The 19,122-nt window shown below is 41.6% G+C and overlaps 1 protein-coding gene across 2 annotated transcripts in view; it reads right to left on the bottom strand.

Annotated features, from left to right (window-relative positions):
• dph6 (diphthamine biosynthesis 6) overlaps positions 1 to 19,122 on the bottom strand; it is a 57,606-nt gene that overhangs the window by 18,013 nt on the left and 20,471 nt on the right. For both annotated transcript variants that reach the window (XM_051954866.1, XM_022214927.2), the window contains exons 6-12: positions 14,163 to 14,224; positions 13,540 to 13,634; positions 13,327 to 13,420; positions 11,356 to 11,506; positions 10,794 to 10,919; positions 8,990 to 9,119; positions 8,697 to 8,871 (exon numbers count right to left, since the gene is read on the bottom strand). In XM_051954866.1, coding sequence (XP_051810826.1) covers positions 8,697 to 8,871; positions 8,990 to 9,119; positions 10,794 to 10,919; positions 11,356 to 11,506; positions 13,327 to 13,420; positions 13,540 to 13,634; positions 14,163 to 14,224 — 833 coding nt within the window. The remainder of the gene's footprint in view (positions 1 to 8,696; positions 8,872 to 8,989; positions 9,120 to 10,793; positions 10,920 to 11,355; positions 11,507 to 13,326; positions 13,421 to 13,539; positions 13,635 to 14,162; positions 14,225 to 19,122) is intronic.

The raw sequence follows: 19,122 nt of genomic DNA, 5'->3' as shown, positions 1-19,122 counted from the left end.
ACTCGCTCTAAAATTCAAACTGGTCCACATACAGAGGACAAAAGGAACCCACCCTACCTTCCCTGCCCTGTTTATATTCCATTGCTTGTAATGGGCACAACATGTAGTTCAGTATTCAAAAAGGAAAGGAAAACAGACAGACATAAATAAAATAAGATAAACTGACAAAGTAAGATGGTGCAGTAAATACAGAGGGGCGCAAAAGAAACGTAGTCCCTCTTCATTTCAACAGATGGCAGTATGGCTGCACTAAAAAGGGCCACTAGAGCATCAGCCAGCGTACATATAAAGTCCGCTCAAACCATGGACAGGCTGGCTAGACAGCATCGGAGTCTCCTTGGATTTTCTTCATTTCCTTTTTTTTTCACTTTGCCAAAGTAAAAATATTCACAGAAGCAACCTACAAATTCCACCAGTGAAATGCAGGAATATGGATGAAGAAAAGTTAGGGGGGAATTTTTTTTTTTTTTAAATGTTATAACAAACAGCTTGGAAAGTGTTTCTTTTATGTTTATTTTTTATCAGTAAAAATGGAAAACTCCAATGCAGCTGTGAAGTGTAATAGAATCCCAAAACTAGCATTTCACTAAATGCATGCAAGACAAATAATAACTTTATCATCATTATAGCAAAATGAAAAAATACAGTGTTGTTAAAATGTATTGAATCCATGGTAAAAAAAAAAAAAAATAGCAATGCTAACATATTTGGTAGTGTAGTGATTTCAACTCGGTAAATTCTGACATTTGAACATCGAAGCCTTATTACATTATCTAGATTTGTACGTATAGTATCAATAATAAACGTACATGAAAAGTGAACATGTTGACATACAAAAACAGGAGGCTGTATTTTATTAATTTGCAGCAGTTCTTAGCTTAGCAAAGCTTTGACAATATTTAAAAAATGAATGAGAGAGGTTAAAAGTTAGTACTCAGATGCATTGTCCCATGTGAAATTTATGACAAAGCAAGAGGCCAAAACTAAAAAGAAACACTGACACTAACTCATTTCTGAAAAACCTTGATAAATGAAAACGAGGCAATGCTACGACACTGTTGCATGTAAATGTGATAATCATTTCTGCCCACTGACTGCTGCTTTTATTGTGTGCAACTGGTGGAATCACAGAAACACATCTGTAATAATTACAGAAATCCACAACAGCACCGGTGTCACAAATACACCAAGAATCAGGAGGTGAATCTGCTCCTCTAACAAGCCTCTCACACAGTTACAGTGTTATAAACCTTGTGTTTGTTGGTAACCTCAATCATGGCTTTGTTTTTTTGTTGCTACATTTATGATGTGCTAACAAAGCCTTCTATAAAACGTTACACAACTGCGTTCAATTCCGTTCAAACCAGTTTAATAAATTCCATTAATACTACATTCCCCTTTATTGTTTTTGCACGTCTTGTTTTGGATATAAGATTGTGGGCAAAATGTTGACAAGGTAGGGGGTTACATTTTCTAATGATGTTCCCCATTAGTGTCTGCATGTCACCACTCTAGCATGTGTGGGTGTTGGCCCCGGTATTGTTCTGTCTATATTTGCCACACGTGTAGATTTCCCAAGAAATCTCTCCTAGACCCTTCCTATCTGTGCGTTTGTGTGTGTGAGTGTATTGTGAGTATGTGTAGGCCCTGTCAGCTATGCCCTCTCATCACTGCAGGGGGAAGAAACACACCCGGGCAGCTCTGAATATAGTGGCTAGTTACCATAGTAATGGGATGGTCATACGTCTCTCCTCTCTCAGACAGTGATGGGAGTGGACAGGACACGCCGCTATGCTTTTTATCTATGCATTTGGTATTCAGTTATTTCATTCCACAAATAAAAAGCCAAGCCACCCCACCTTTCCTTTTTTCTGTATTCAAATAGAGGGGTGAAATGGGAAGTAAATAGTTGGATATGGGGTAATAATTCACACATGGGACTACAAATAATTGATGTGTTTTGACTGAGTGTTTGTGATTGCAATTGTAATAGCGCGAGTGTCTTGGCAGATGTCTGCGGTGGTGGGATCTTTACATGACGCTTTTCAGATGCCTTCTTGATGTCTCTGAACCATTCACCCCTCCGCTGCTCATCAGCAGTGACAAAGTGAGAAGCAAACAAGGATGCAGCCACGTTCTCACACACACACACACACACACACACACACACACACACACACACACACACACACACACACACACACACACACACACACACACACACACACACACACACACACTTCTACACACACTCGTGTAGCATGTGGCTCTCTCAAATTAAAAAGCAGTCTACCATTTATCAAACAGAATCATATTCACACACCAGAACTGATAACATTAATCTACATGCCATTAAATGTTCTGGTACATTCCCTACATGTAGACGCAAAAATAACATCATGCTTTTCACAGAAGGTGAAGTTATTTGCAATTCTTCAAAGGTAGCTGGCTTTTGAGACCTCACCCCCAGATTCTTGAGGGAAATCACTGTGGCGGTACATAACAAACAGTGTGTACATGCACACAATGTGTAAACACTTATATGTGCATCTCCTCATGTTTGTCTGTACACTATGTGCACCAAAGAAGAAGAGGGACGATGGCTTTGGCTATCCTGTCCCTGCTTCCCACTGCTTGTTGACATGAACCAAGGCAGTCAGGCACCAATAATACATGAAGAGCTGTTCAAAGGCAATTAGGATCAGTTGTCAGGGCCGGGCCCATTAATGAGTGGGAGTGTGGCAGGGGCCGAGGCAGAGGCACAGCGCCGGCGAACGCGACCGCCTGAGAGCCGATGTACTCTGACAGATCCAGTCCTTCCCCTGTCCTCGCCTGGTACAAGCTGATACCAGCCTGTGCCCACGTGGTGCTGCAGTAGCAGCGCAGGATAATCCAGCGCAGAATGCTCTGCCTTCTGAAAATGACTACTGCCATGGCAGGTCAGCCTCCACACAGTCACAGTGGGAGTGAAAAGGAGGGGGACAGAGGCCAAGGAGGGTAGGGCTGGAAGGAACATAATTACCCTTGCTGCCGTCTACCACTTCCCATAAAACTGCCCCCTCATCAGATTAAAAAGGTGGTCTGATTTGACCTCTCACATATATGTGTACACATTTCGAGGCACAAGGGCCCATCCCCCGTCCAGTAGCTCCAGCACTGTCCCAAGACGAAGCCATGACCATGTGTCAAAGCAGATATATTTCTTGGGATGCGGAGCTGCATTAGAGGAGGGGGAAGGAAGTCCTGGTCTCTCATATAAGCGAGTATGCACACATGTTGTGGGTTCACAAGCAAACATTTAACAAGACGTGTCAACAAATATTTAGGCTTGAAAGTACTGATGGTTTGCGATAATGTGTGTACATTCAATTGCCTGTTTCGTTTGTCTTTGCATACGTCTTTATCTATTTGCATGTCACAGAGTGTGGTTTAAATGTCATACACCTCTCCTGTCAGTCATGAGTGCATTACAGCGAGTCACCCGTGACTCTTTTTAATGACCAAACCAGTTTACCTTGTCACACAGCCAGAGCCTATCACAAAGAGCACACAGGTGTATGAGTGTGTCTGTGTGTGTCCTTGTAAGACTTGGCCTCGGGGCATACAGCCGACACGCCACAGTGGTAAGGTCTTACTGGGTTTGATCAGCGTGTTTCGTGTGTGTCCAATTCAAGTGAAGACAGTTGACCCTGGTGTTTGGGTAGGATGAGTAAAGCCTACAGAGACAGACTCAGGTGATGCACAGAGACAGGAACTGAATCAATGCTCGCTGGGGAAAAGCTCTGAGGTGAAGCTTGACTGTCAGTCAAAACCTTTCTGGCTCTCTCCAGACAAAAGGTTCAACTCATTGCACACAATTCAGGCATTCAGGAAAAGAAAAATAACCAGGCATTTCTGCTTGTGCCTTCAGTGAAATGAAAAGAAGAAAAAAACAAATCTGTGTTAACATCCTCCGCTGCAACTACGAGCAAGTAACTACACGTGCTGAAGAACACAGCAGCTTTGAGTAGCCTTCAATCTCACGACTGCTCAAATCGCTGAGCCTTCAGGACCTCATTTTTCATCGACTCAATTACTCGACAACTGTTCCCCTCCTGGCCCCACCCCTTCTTCCCTGCCTCATCTCCCCTCCTCCTTGGTTGGAAGTGATCATTTGTTCTTTTATTAAAGTTGATAACATCCCTTGCATTGTCTGAGCGTGCACGCTGGAGAGCCGCCCCTACTGTTCTAGCCTCCAGCGTTTCGTATTATTGGTGCATTATTTCATGCATGCCCTCCTCTTTTATCAAGCGCTTTTGAAGTAATGTTAATAGACTAGAAAATTGAGACATTTATGAAGTATGGGCCATGTTTATGAAAAAATCCATAAAGTATGACAGGAGAGAGGTGAGATAAAAGCAAGGTTTTAATAGATTATGGCAAACAGGGGAGAGGCGTCAGATGCTGACAGGCACCTCCTCCGAGATCCCTCATATTTTATGGGATTAATTTTGTTGTATTAGAAATGAAGTTAAATGTCCTAATTAATCTGTTCGTGCTGCATGAATACCTCCCTGAACGCAGATGCGTGCACTCACACAGTTTTTTGGCTAATTACTCTTCTGTGGTAATTGAGGTAGCTGTAGTCTCTAGATGTAGGCTGAGGAAGTTTGAGGAAGTCGGGGAGGGGGAGATTTGATGTGGTGGGGTTGCTGAATTTTGCATGTCGGCTCTTTTACAGTGCTGAAATATTCAGGGTGAGAACAAACCATAAAACCTAAGCACTTACCTTAATTTCGGCTACTCATCACTATTTCTTTTGCTTACATTTCTAATGGTAAATGCTGTAATAGAGCTGTATGTTTCTTTTAAAACACTGATGGAGATTGACAGGGCGATACATTTGTTTTCTTTGGGATGTTTTTGTGAGCCAGAAGTTTCAGCTGCTTACCACAAAGTCAATATTCCATTCAATTTGGAAATTTTTATCACATTTCATTCCAATCTCTCTAATCTTATGTTTCCTGTCATTATTTATGTAAAAAAAGACTCCCCCAGAAGAATAATATTTACTGATACACCCTGCGTGCTACTCAAAGTGAAACTTCTACCTGTGCTTTTCTTTAAGTCATTCTCCCTTCAGTCCATCATCATGGGTGGTCCAGTCTCACTATGACTCCGCCTGACCTCTTAACTCTTCATCAAAAGGGCCAGACAAAGTTCAGACCATTGTTTGTAGACATTTAGACTCCTGTAAGAAGATTATTCAAATTCTACCGCCTGCCTCAACACACTCCTCCCTTTGATGCTAATTGGCAGAGTCATCTCCACTTCCCTCCTGATGCCTCACAGTCCACTTTGACAATTTTCAAAATCCAATGCAAATCCTATCGCCGGCTTGTGCAAGACAATCTTCCACAATATTGACTGTCACTCACAATTAGGGGAATGAGACAAGGGGGCTAGAGCTCACCAGCAACCTGAGGGCTAGCGCAGTCAGCTCCCCAAACACGCCCCGCAGAATCTGATCAGTGAGTATAATTTCCCAGCAAATATCCCAGGGGTGAGCCACTTACCTTAACAGGAAAGAGGAGATGTTTAACAACCATTCAACTGATAGTCTTTCTATTCAGACCTGGTTGGGCTTTTGTGTTTGAATCTGTAAATGTGGCTCCAAAGGGAATGTGACTGAGCAGGCAGCATTAATTTAAAAACGTGGATAAAACATCCAGCAGTTTCAGACTCCTGTTGCTAACTCTGACTTCAGTGAATGATCGACCAATTTTATCCATCTGGCAACTAAGAAGTGCAATCTTTTGTTATTAGTACAAATGCATTTTTATGTAAAAACATGGAACAATTCTGTCTACAAAAAACACACACACATCCAGCTGTATGTTTTTTTCCCCCAGCTATTATGTTAATGCAACAGAATTGTTTAAAAGCTCCTTCTACGAAACAGCAGACAGAAAAAGCAGCAATAACTTTTAGTTCTTATAAAAGCATGCCATTACTAGGCTTTTGTTGTAATGAGAGCATTTGTTTTGATATTTTGCAACCAAAAAAAATGGATGTCTGAGCACATCCTTTGTTTTTAATAAAGTGATTGCTGTAATAAAAGTGACATTTCTCATATCTTAATTAGATTATGCAAATTGTGTCCAAACAAATGACAGCTAAATTTGCATGAGATCTCTGATAAATAAGACAGCAAAACAAAACAATTACTGACAAGAACTTTGATACTGCCACACACACAGATGATTTGATATGATTGCACTACAACACACATTATGATTAATGCAACCTCTAAATGCACGTCAATCAGGTACAGAACAAAATGAAACGATGTGAAAACAAAGCATAAATTAAATTCCTGTTTTCGTCTATATAGCTTACGGCTTTCACCTAAAATGACGCCATATTATATTTCAACATACGACATACCAGGAAGCCCCCAGCTTTGACATTATAAAGGTTAACTAATTCTTTAAATCAAGTCAGATCTGAATCTGTCAGCTCGCCAGGCCAAGTCGACATTCAGTCAGCTTGCCATTTCCGAGAGCTGAAGCTGAGAGACATGACAAGCCAAGCAGACAGATGAATACATGGATGGAGTTTGAAGGTCCAGCATCCATCACATGCCAATCTGTAACGCTGCTCCTCTTTACCTCCACCACTACCAGCCCTCAATGTGGAGTCCTTCTGTAGTTCAGTCCTGCAGGGCCAGAGTGCCATGATCTGTCAGTAGCCATGTGCTGTCCTTCAAAAACCAGTGGACACTTGTCAAAAGGATAAACTGGTCCCAATATAGCTGGACATTGATCAGTTTTTAGCCTAATGTGGCTAAACTATATGCAGATGGCTAGCATTTCTGTCAGAGTAAGGGACAATAAAGTAAATAACTGACCAGAATTACTAACAATGACTACTAAATTTCAATTTTATTTGTCCGTTAAAGGCTAATTTCTATGCCTTCATCACAAAAACACCTCTGCTGCATAAATCTGTCTGCATTCCATCGGCATCAGCAAGATTGCAAACTTATCCCTTTTACACTTCAAGTTTAGCCCCCCTCCCAAGCCTCTTGTATAACTTCTTTTACTTACTAATTCTGTTCCAAAGACAGCAAATGTAGAGGGCTTTAGGTTATTCGGCTTCACACAACAGCTTTTCTGCCTCCGTTGTTGTCAGAGCCGTGTCGCCATGGTGTCACACAGCAACAGTCACCAAGGAAAATTGCCATTAAGATGGAGCCAACGTGTTACTGGTGAGAGGAGGGGTGGGACTGCATGCTTGCTCACAGCAAGGGGCTAATTGTATCAATATGTAAAACTCTGTTGTTGTGCTGAAGAGTTGTTAATACATTTTTGATCAAATTAAGCCATTGTAGCGTGGAGGAGGAGGAGACACATTGAGAGACCACGCAGGGGTCGTATGAAGAGCCACGCACAGCTCTAAGCAGGCGAACTCCTCTCATTGTTTTCTCAAATTGCTTTGGATATGAATGATCATTAGAGGAATGAGGGATTAGATTGCTTTCCAGAGGCAATAACACATGCACACAGCTGACTTCAATTTCATGTCTCAATGAGACTCCATTGAGGAAATCAAACACCGCTGGCATGTTAAAAGCAAACCTGACTCTGTAGGTTACATCTCAGGAATCCAAACTGAACTCCGGTGACACGCTGGTGAGATATGCCGTCAAGCTCCGAACGAATGGCTAATCCACACATGTTCTCACTCATAGACGGATTTGGCTGCAGGATCAAGGACAGTGTGGAGGAGATGGACACTATCCTTGTTGACAGTACCTTGACAAGTGTAATCCTATATAATACACACTGGGTAAACACAACACCAAGCCAACCGTGCAACCACGGCCCACACTTCCTCTCCTCTGTCTTTGAATCCTGCATTCTTTCTGGGTTTGAAACAATATGAAAGAAGTTGGACTTGCAGCTTTACAAACAGACGCAATAGTGGATGCATGCTGCCCGCAATGAAAGGGATACATATTTTCATGTATACATAAAAGCAGCAACAAGGACAAACTATTACACACAACAACAATCATATGCATCTGCACGTGTTCGTCTACAAATAAACAGAGACCAAAGAGGCGCAGAAACGAGTGCCACATGTAATCTGAGAAAATTTAACTGCCCTGTAAGAACATCACAAGCAAGGTTCATCATTCAGCAAACTAATCCTTCATTATCCTTCATTAATCCATTACACTCCTTCCTGATGTGACACAATAATGCTCCTTGTTTTTGGCCGAGTGCCACCAAAAAAAATAATTATACCATTTGCAATATCTTTTTCATGCAGTTACCAAACAGTTTATGAGAATAATAGGACTTAAATATGAAAAGAAAATAATTAATAAACAGAAGAAAATTAAATAACAGTGTGGCCCATGAGGGATATTTTTTGACAATAATCCCAAAATGAGCAGGTGAATAATTTATTAGTCTTTTAACAGAAAATACAAGATTCATATTTGAAAACACTAATTCAGTTGTTTTTCATCACATACAAAAGCCAATTATTTCTCAGTTTTGTGCTATATATTTAATATACTCTGTTCTTTTGACTGTGGTTCTACTTAAGCATACACTTTCCTTTGTGGCTGACACTAAATTTAACCTGTCTGTACTACTGCCCACCAGCTAGCCCCTGTTTCTCAGATGGGAGTGTTGAGGTCTTACCCTGAGGGCCTGGCTGTAGGGGCCGATGTTGGCTGGGGCCCAGTGGGACAAGCTCTGGACATGCAGGGCTTCTCTCTGGTGGAAGCAGCCCTCCTCCAGGGGCTCAGTCCAGTCATGGAGCAGACAGTCCATCTGCAGCAGCTGACCGGCAGGTAGAGGCGCCTGGACACACACTCTACACAAAAACAAGAGAAAATCTGGAGTTAGTCAATGGAGAAAATAAAAACAGCAGAGAAACAAATGGTATTTTTGAACAGATGTTTTGTGTTCTACATATGTGTTTGCACCTTTACCTGGCTGGAGGGTTTGTGCCAAAGTGTTTCTTATAGACGTCATTGAGTGGAACAAAATCTTCCATATTCCTCACATACAGGTGAACCAAGATAATGTTCTTCATCTTCCACGCTCTGCTGTCCAACTCTCCTGGAAACAAGAAACACATTACAGGTGATGGTGACAAATTATAACTTATAATAGCATAACCTTAAACATAACAACATAGCTCTTATATGGATTTTCGGTCAAAGCTTTTGTGTATTACATATAATATGACTGATAGAAAGCAGAATAGTACAAATAAAACCCACATTAGGCATTTTAATAAGGATAAAATTAGTAAGTTTGTGAACAAAGAGAAATGCCACACTTGGTCCCTTTGTATAGTTGCTTCTAACTGGTCAACAAATTCATGCAACCCGGTCTTTGAGACTAATGGCTTGACTTAGCTCTACAAACTTATCTTTTTGTAGTTGTTTCAACTCTAAGGATTTTGCAAGTTGAATTAATTTCAACTGCAACCCAAATGATTTCCACTGAACAAAGTCTAAGTCCAGGCTTTTGCTTTTAGGGCTGCATTCAGCAGCAGTTTGGGACCATTTTATTTTAGTTTAGCCGAAGCTATCACACTTAGAGCTGTGAAATACCTTCAACAGAGGCACTTAACTGTTTAAATAGATATTCGAATGCTATCACCATTGCATTTAAAAGGTCGATATTTTAGAACTTTCACCTGACATTGAAATCTATTGCTTTCAAGTGGTAATGGTGGTCCCCTTCTGTAAAGTTCAGTCTAACACAGTATGTAGGCTTTAGATGCAAACACAGGCACAAGGGCTCAAAGCAAAGCCTTTCTCCCTACGATCATTTGAAAGAGCTTCAAGTTTGTTTTTCCTTTGCCAACACTAGCGTCTCAGACTACTTCGCCCTCATACAAAGAGGTTGTTCATTAAATATTAACTTGTTTAATATTGTCTCTGCACTGTGAAGGCTGTTCAGCCAAGCACCACGATAAACATTAAATATGCTTTTCATCTTTTGCTCCTCTATCTCCATCAAAAAAGAGAAAAGAGAGAAAAAAAAGACTGAGATAGACTGTAAAAGCGTGCACTTTTAAACTTCTGCAGGGCAAAAACGATAACCCACCCAACATGCCTGCACTTGTTGTGTGTGTGTGTGTGTGTGTGTGTGTGTGTGTGTGTGTGTCTGTGTGTGTTTAAAAAGGCCTGGTTTGGGTTAATTTGGAGTGTTTGTCCTTGTTTGATAGCCAGCGTGCTGTGCCACGCTTGCGATGGACAAAGTCTTTGACACATAGGGTTTGCCTGCTGAGCTGACGAGCACTTCTGAATAAGAGAACGACTTCTCAAGCTCTACTACTTCTCCTCGTGTGTGTTTAGCTCGCACAGCAAGGAGAAAGAAAGACACCCAAGGGACAAAGGTTTCCCCAAGTGTTTCTCTTTATTGCTCTTTTAAAGGCTAAGGTATAGAGTGTAGTACAGTCAGACCCTTAAGAATTTGTTTTACTGAGCTTCTTAAATCACCCCTGGACAAAAGAATTAGATACGATCTTCCCTTGATCATATCAAAGATGTTTTTTGTTGTTTTTTTTTGATTGAAGAAAACATGTTAGTTTATAGTGTGCCATTGTGTGCCTCTTACTTTTGTGATTTTGGGTTGGCAAAAACCTCTTTTCTAGTTGACCACTGTGTTTTCCTGAGAGTAGATATATTTAAAAGTTTGTCCACGACTCTGGTACACTATGTTCTTCAAAAGTCTTCACTCTCCTGCTCAAAGTTTCATTTTCTTCACGCTTGCCCCTACTTTGCAGCTGGATGAAAGCCTCCGATGTCTGGCCCTGGATCCCAGTGTCTTTGCTCTTAAGGCCATTGATGCCAGAGATCCACTGATAGCCTCTGGAGCTTCTTGATGAGCAGGATGGGGAGAAATCTGCAGGAAGGGTTAGAAAGTTTAGTTTTCCACAAGTACTTTGTGCAGCCAACACCAGAAATAGTTAGTCACCCTTTGTTTATAAAGCTTGATCAAAAGTTTTAGAACAAACAAAATCTGTATGTATTCTATTTTTTCTTCCTCGTTTCTTTCCTCATTTCATCATCACCACGGCATCTGCTATTTAAGGGGTAATTCATGCATAGGTGGTTTACGTCGGAGTAGAAATGAATTCAGAGGCTGTCACAAATACACAGCTAAAATGACAGCTCTTGTCAAACAATCATTCAAATATACTAGCATTATAATGCTGGCCTCATGACACAGATTCAAGGAGCACAAACCACACAAAGATATCATCTGACACGCACAGACATAAATACACACTCATGCATGCATGTCAGTGCGTGCGTGTCTCACAATAAATGAATCTCACCGTGGCCCTGCTGACAACTAAGGTCACAATTTGATGTAAATTTGTGCTGGTTGTCTTCGGCTTGATCAGCATATTCCACCTCCTCAGTCATCTTGTCAATGGCGCTCTGGCAAGGACAACTACCATGGGGCAAAGCTCTCGCCACCACATCCTGCAATAAAGCACCACAGGGAATACATCAGGCCAAATGCCCACCAAAGAGCGCAGAGCCTTTTGCAAAGACAGACAAAACGTCGTATAATTAGCCAACCTTTTCAAATACCCCACCAAGCGGGCTGCGAGTGTCAGTCTTTCATGACAAGGACCCAGACACACATAACTTCAAGGTGAATGAATATGAAACAACATGCTAACATATTCGTGGTTCAGGCGAATAGGGAGTGATGTTTTCTGATACTGTAGATTCAATCATGCTGGCTGTCAGTCAAAACTCATGACTGGATGGGTGAGACATGTTTTGGATTTCACCACTTCTTTTTTTTCTGTCATCTGTTTACTTATACTTTGCCTCGGCACTCTGCTACTTCTTTAAATAACAAATCATTATCATTCTCTAAGGCATACATATTACCTGCCAAATCCTGCTGGGGCGTCACACATTTAAATGCATATTTCATATTTCCTCAACGTCGCCCCTCCTCGCCCTGCCTAACACTCATTCACCCCCCTCATCTGCTGTCAACTGCATTAGGCCATATGATAATCAAATTAATTATACTTCATCCCCTCTCTCCTGGCCAGCATGAAAAATAGCTTGACTAGCATTAACGGAGGGCAAATGATGGTGGTCCATCCCCACCCCCTGAGCTCAGTGCGGTTTCCTCTAGTGCTGGTGTCACCGCGGATCTGTCACCCTGACGAGAAGAGCTTCAGAAGGCTGAACCAGGGCAGGTTCTCCCCTGGTTGCTCCCCTGCCCCTCCTCTCGCAGGCCCCGGTTCTCCCTGCTCTTCCCCCGGCAACCTAGGGGGGGCTAGAGGGGCTGTGGGAGTGTGCGTTCGTGGGATGGGGGTGGGAACGGGGGAGTGCGGGGAGTGAAGGAAAAAATATATAGCCGTGGGGAGTGAGGCTGCAGGGTCACGGAGGTTGTGGGATGGGGGTATGTTTTCTGTCCATAACAGTCCCATCCCCCCCCTCAACCAACATGAAGATAAACATGCACAAGGCTGCGAATATGAGCACACTCGTTTGCGCTTGCTTTTGTGCAAATTATTGCGTGGCGTGCAAAGAAACACACGTGCAAATCGCACGCTTTACCCTGGAGACATGTTGATCCCTCAGTGTAACCCTCACACTCACTAGTGAACAGTACAGAAGGAGTGCTTGCTGTCAGCACAAAGAATAATCAGAGTAATTAAAAGCAAACATAAATATGGGCATTGTTTCCATCACAGCTTTCTCAAAATAGTTTAAGGGTTCTAAAGTTCTCTGTTCTTGCAGGGAAAGTAAAATGTTTGCCACTCTTTCCATCTGTGAAGCCCCATTCAGCTTCTAATTTACCAAAAGCCAATTCCTACTCCCTCCCTGCAACTCTTGCTTGTGTCCGCTTAGCCAGCTACCTGAATGCAAAGCGCCTTAATGTGAGCGGACATGTTTATTAAGCTGGGTCTAGTTTCAGGCTGCAGTGAATATTGCAGACGTCAAAGTAGGCCATGTGGGGCTAGAGGAGAGACAGCGAGGGATGAAGGGAAAGACCAAGAGCAAGAGAGTGTAAGAGAGAAAGAGAGAGAGAGAGAGAGGCCCTCTGGAGGTTGATTTGAACTCTGCCCTGCAGTGCCGTGTTTCTCTCCTCCTCGACAAAGTTATCAGACACCAAAGGGTTTTGTTCTCGTATTTGTTTTGCCCTGAGTAGTTTAAAAGTAATCATCAACCCCAAAGCGACTCAAACTTTTGCGTGTAAAATTATCGATTCGCCATTGAACAGCACTGATCTTACGTGAGGAAGAAGTTCTACGCATGGAAGTTTGACTCACGCTGTCTTTGTTCTCTGTGTGCATTTTGGTGAAGCGCAGGTAGCCAACTGGAGCAAAGGCATCTGCTGAGTGGATCACTGTCTCTGCTGCATCGCTGCACAAACAAACAAGAAACTTTTATACGCCCTTGAAACAAAAAAGACATCACTTTCCCAACACATGAAAAAAGCACAACTTTGTTCTGAAACAACTAGTTCATAATGCTTTACTCACATAACTATCTTCTTCTTGAAGAGAGGACAGTCGAGGGTGAAGGTTTCATATTCACCTCCTTCTCCACAAATGTGGACTCCATACTTCTGGGAGAGCTGCTCATTGAAAACAAAACAACCCGTTCAAATATTCTTAATTAAATAGACACCTTTTCTTTCTTGCATTTTTCTTTCTTATCACTTTTCATGCAGCTTACTCAATTTTATTCCAATTTTGCACACAATGTATCGTTAAAAAGCATACAAATTGCCACCAAAAATGTGTGAGTGAAAATGTATTTTTATATCTTTAAAAACATCTTAATAGCAGATACAGCCCAGTCAGTGCCAGGACCACTGCATGGAAATGGCTAGACCTTTTTGCCTTGTACCAGAAACCAATTGCAACACAGAATGTACAAGATTGTGATTGGGGTGAGCGATTTTTTTTTCTTAAATGAAATCATAGAAATTGCAAAAGGTGAAGAAAATGTATTTCCCTGCAGTATTAAACTCTTAATCTAAATTAACCACTTTAAATTGTTTCATAATCCTCATCATCTTTCAGTATAAACATCAGGCACACACTGAAATTCATGCAGGAGTTTAACAGGGTGGCAGAGTATCTACTAGTTCATGTATGACCTGTTTCAGATAGGGCTCCATGTCAGCCAGAGGTTTTCCTAAGTGCTTCTCTGGATCCAGGCCTGGCACCCGCGTGGAAAACACACATGAATATACACAAAGCAACACACAAGACAGAAAAACACAAGCAAACACCATTGCACACAGACAAACACATAGAGAGAGAGGGAGGGAGAGAAAAGAGAGAGGTCTGATCAGGAACGGGGAGCAATGATTGAAGATGACAGGCAGGGAGGTTTACGGGCAGTCGCACAAACACACACGTAAACCTGCACCCTGGATCTATTTGTTTGACTTTGCAAGTAGTGTACACAGATCTCTCCGGGTAAGGGCAACAGTTTTCAATTGCTGGCCACAGACCCCCCGCACCCCTTTGCCCGCCGCCCCCCCACCTTAGAGTTCCCTTTGAGAACATAAACTCTGGAAAGAGATCTTGTTTATTTGCCTTTTCCCTCCCCTTCCCCTTGAAATGGTTGCATGGAAGTGACTCACAGGCATGGGAGAGAAAAGAAGAAGGGGAAGAGAAGGGTGGTAGAGAGTTTTGTATGCATGCCCAGTGGTGCCACACTCCTAAAATACAAGCTCAGCGGCCCTCGCTCCCCAGTGGTCCCCAGACAAAAACACAAAAACAAGTAAGGGCAACCAACCAAGAAGACGTCTAGAAGAAAATAAAACAGCTTTTCACCATATCCTCCTTCCCTTTCAATAAGATGGCCAAATCTAGGCCGCAGCCTCAAAGAAAAATTGGCACATTGATCAGTCTGATGTTGGGATTAAATGGGAGAAAACGGTGAACATAGCTTGTTGTGCACAGGAGGATTTTACTCCTTTGTGACACTAAGTCCTGATTTTGTCTTCTAGACGCGTGTTCCTGAGGGCACCACTGGTGAACTCCATCTCACCCTGTCAGTCCTTTCACTGGCAGCCTACATTTTCCTATTGCACATTCTTCACTGCTCCGACAAAAAACAAAGCCTTGAGTACCAGGTGCTTTCTGCAAAGAATAGAACAATAAAAACATAACAGGACATGAATGTAAAATGCTAATACTTTAGGAAATACCAAACTATGTAGCTACAAGCTGTTGCAATCATATTTAGCAAAACACCAGATTGTTATCTACAAAAGAAGAGGGCAAAATGACTGGAACCAAAAAAAGCACTCCTTGATGGTTACTGGTGGAGACTAATCTTATTCTTTGACATTTTCTATTTGCTCTTTCTGTGTCTGCCTATTAATTGATTGACATAATCATTAACATGTAACTGATGACCTATACGGAGTGATGTGCAGTTATGACAGTGATGCCAACGCAATGAAAAAAAAGTTGCTTAATTGTCCTAATAATTCCTCCGAAAATCCAATATAGCTCCACTATTCCGAGACATCACGTGGTCCTGTTCATTGGCACGTTCATGTGTTTAATTAAAGGAACAAAGTTAATCGTAATGTGAGAACGTCTCTTCTCTCGTGGCCTGACAACCTCAAAGGTTAATGTGTCATGCGTGGGGCCCCATGGGGAGCAATGGATGGGAGACGAGCGAGAAGGGAGAGGAGATGTGAAGGAAGGACGTCGCATCCCATCCCGGGTTCATCTTAATCCCAGCTGTGTCTCTCCTCCGGGCCCCGGTGGTCCAGCTCCACGGGGGGAGAGAGAGAGAGACGGAGGGCCACAGCAGTGGGAGGGAGGCGGAGAAGGAGGGGAGTGTGGAGGGAGAGAGAATGAGCAGGCCCTTATTCTCTTCCCAGGGGATCTGTGGTCTTAATTAGTGTGAGAATATCTAATCTCAACATCCTCTCATCTTAACCCTGCCACAAAGGTAATAAGGAGGGAGAAGGGAAAAAAAGAGAAAAGCATTAAAATTCAATCCAATTTAAATATCCTCTTTAATTAGTCATGCCTTTTAACAAATTTTAATAATTGGCTCCAAATTGCTGAGGGGATGCCGCGTTTTCTAATATGTTCATTAACTTCCCTGCTTTTAAATAATATATGATACATGATTTGATATTTACAAGGAGGAAAGAGGACGACAGGAACCGAGGAGGACAGGAGTGAGTGATAAAATGTTACAAAGATGGCATTAATGTGGAGGCATTTCTCCCAAGACCACTTAGCACTTGTATGAGTGTTTTCTTAATTGATGGTCCTGACTGACATAAGGTTACTCAAACTGTTTGGCAATGAGGAGAGTGTGGAATGAGCTTGTACAATACATGCTTTGCGAAATCTTTTGAGTAGCCACCAGTGTGAGCCTTCAGCGATCTAACACCGCTCATTTACATGATCTTCACATCTCTGTCTCCTCTGAACCTGTTTTACAACTTGACCTAAACCCAATTACCTAACCTCATTATGCCACATTAAACCCAAATAAGCCCACTAGAAGCTGCCATTAGTCTGCCGCCAGAGACAGCAAGACCGCACTTTGGAGAGAGAGGAGCTTCCCTAAGAGAGACTGAGAGGAATGGCTCTCCTTTAAAAGGGCTTTTTACCTCGTATTATCCTATAAAACTCCAATTAAATTCAGTGAACTTTAAAACCAGGGAGTCCAGTAATGAGGGAGAGCATTTTTTAAAAACACTGTCGACATTTAGGGGGTTGAAATTAAGGAGGAAGAAAAGGTTTACCGGGAAACCAAGAGCCATTTAGACAATAAAGTTAGTTTTTTTCTAATGAGGTTGGAAAAATGGTAAAAACTTATCCGGAAAAAAAAAAATCATTTCACGCACAACATTATAAGACACAACGGAAGTTAACCATATAGAAAATGGTTGCGCAATCAAATCAATCATGATTTAATGCTCAGGATTGGCCTTTTCCACCTCGAAGAAGTTGATTCATGTAAACCCACAGCAGTGAGATACCTATTTAATTGAAACCGCTTGTGATTTTGCTTACTGAGCCTAATGCCAAATTAAAAGCTGTGAGATTCTAGATACTGTCTGAGCTGAGCTGAGCTGAGCGCAGTATCGCAGACATCCGCAGGTTGTCTTAAGATCTGGCGTGCCAGCTGACAGCTCGGCTTTAATCCTTGCCTTCAGAGAGAAAAGGCAGAGAAAATTGGATTCATGATGTGTAACATTTTAGCCTTTAAATGGATGAAATAAGCATCTCCTCCCTAGTAGGTGAGCTGCATCAGCCTTTAAACAATGCTCTCAAAGACCCACGCCAAAACAATAGCTGCTCACTATCACTTAATCTTTGCGAGACAGACAGAGGAATACAGAATGGAAAGGAAGAAAGGAGAGGAGGGAAGTGGCACGATACAAACGATGATAAGATTAAGGTTATATGTGAAATTTGTCAGGCTCTTATCTGAAATTCGAGGTCTGTGAGCAGAATAATAGGCAGCATGAATTGTGTAGCAATCACGAGAAGATGAAATCTTTTCAGTCCAACAAATCAAAGAGAAGAAACCGGGGCGACTTTCAAGCACACTTAACGTTGAAATTAATAAACCTTTTTTTTTATTATTTTAGGGGAAATTACAACTAAGGTCCAATGTGTGACAAGTGATTAAGAAAAGGAATTTCTGCACATCATTCTCCAACTATTTAAGGCTGCATTAAGTGCAACTTCACCACTATAGAGTAAAAAAAAACGCTTCAATTTGATTGAATCGGCATATTTTTGTGTGGTGAGATTGCAGATTTTGAATAATGTAGATGTAAACAATTTTCAATAAAAAGTAAACCGTGATAACAGTGAGGAGTTTTTGCAATTATATGACCAGCACCTGTCCCTATGACTCCCTAATTCCTGTCATTTGTCGACCACACGCCAGATAATGAAGGGAGAAAAACACCAAAAACTGAGTGAAAATGAAGTAATCAAAATTTACAAAAGAAGCAGTATAAAAAAAAAAAGCTAAATCGGGAAAGAAAAATGTGTAACTTTGAAGTAAATTAATGACTTATGGATGTTCGAGTCTAAACAATCTATTACTACAGTCTATTATTCGAAAAAAAATAATGTGATTCATTTTTTGACAGCAAGTGTGCAGGACTTCTACACAGAAATAAATATTCATTACATCCAAGCCCTCACCATAGGAGTTCACACAATGCTAGTTAAGCCTACCAGTGCCACTTAAATCTCTGTATTTTGCAGGATACTGAAGTTTTAATTCTGTCATGACATTCCCAGTATGGTGTATTTTCAGTTAAACAGCAATGACTGATTTGTCAGTGCTGAACAGAGGAGTGTAATGGAGATTGAGTAAGCTACAGAAACTTGGAGAATGATGGAACTGATGCTGGAAAAATCCAGGAAGCCTCCACAAAAAGTTTCTGGTGCTCTATAAAAAAGGAAACTTGCTAATCAAAGGAAGGATTACAGTATTGAAACGAAAAGTTGACAGTAAGGCATACGTCATTAGTATTTATCAAGAGTGTTTGTGCTGTGCATGGAGGTTTAAGTCATTCTGGCTTCTCTATTGTGAAGACTGGTTGCTTCTCCTTCTCCTTTGTGATAGAAAACTGATCATATTCGGGTTAATAGGACAAAAGAAGTGATGTGAAGGTATCACCTGAGGATATTTATGTAAAGCAAGTATTACCTTACCGCAAGTTCCTGAAATGACTGAACCAAAAGCCATTTAAACAGACTGTAAGTAGTCGGTAAAACACCGGACCACAAACCAATACTCCTATTAATCATTCACTGTAAGAGCCTTAAAGGTACCATAATTGTATATATAGTGGTGCCTGGGTGTCTTACTGTGGTACAGGAAATGTCTACAACAGATAACATGAGCTGACTGACTGAAACAAAAGTTTAATTGGACAGCACACTTAATTCCAGGAACAAACTGCGCTTAGTGTTACCAGAGATGAATAATGTAGGGTTTAATAGTGCAAAATCATCCTCTGCTTCTGATGGTTTGTTAAAAACATTTATCATATCTGTAAGCCTTGTCAAAATAGGCATTCCTCAATATAGTTTTTCTTTTGAAAA

The sequence above is a fragment of the Acanthochromis polyacanthus genome, chromosome 1 (assembly GCF_021347895.1).
Source record: "Acanthochromis polyacanthus isolate Apoly-LR-REF ecotype Palm Island chromosome 1, KAUST_Apoly_ChrSc, whole genome shotgun sequence".
Classification (NCBI taxonomy): Eukaryota; Metazoa; Chordata; class Actinopteri; family Pomacentridae; genus Acanthochromis; species Acanthochromis polyacanthus.
This window is presented reverse-complemented; position numbering and strand designations above follow the sequence as displayed.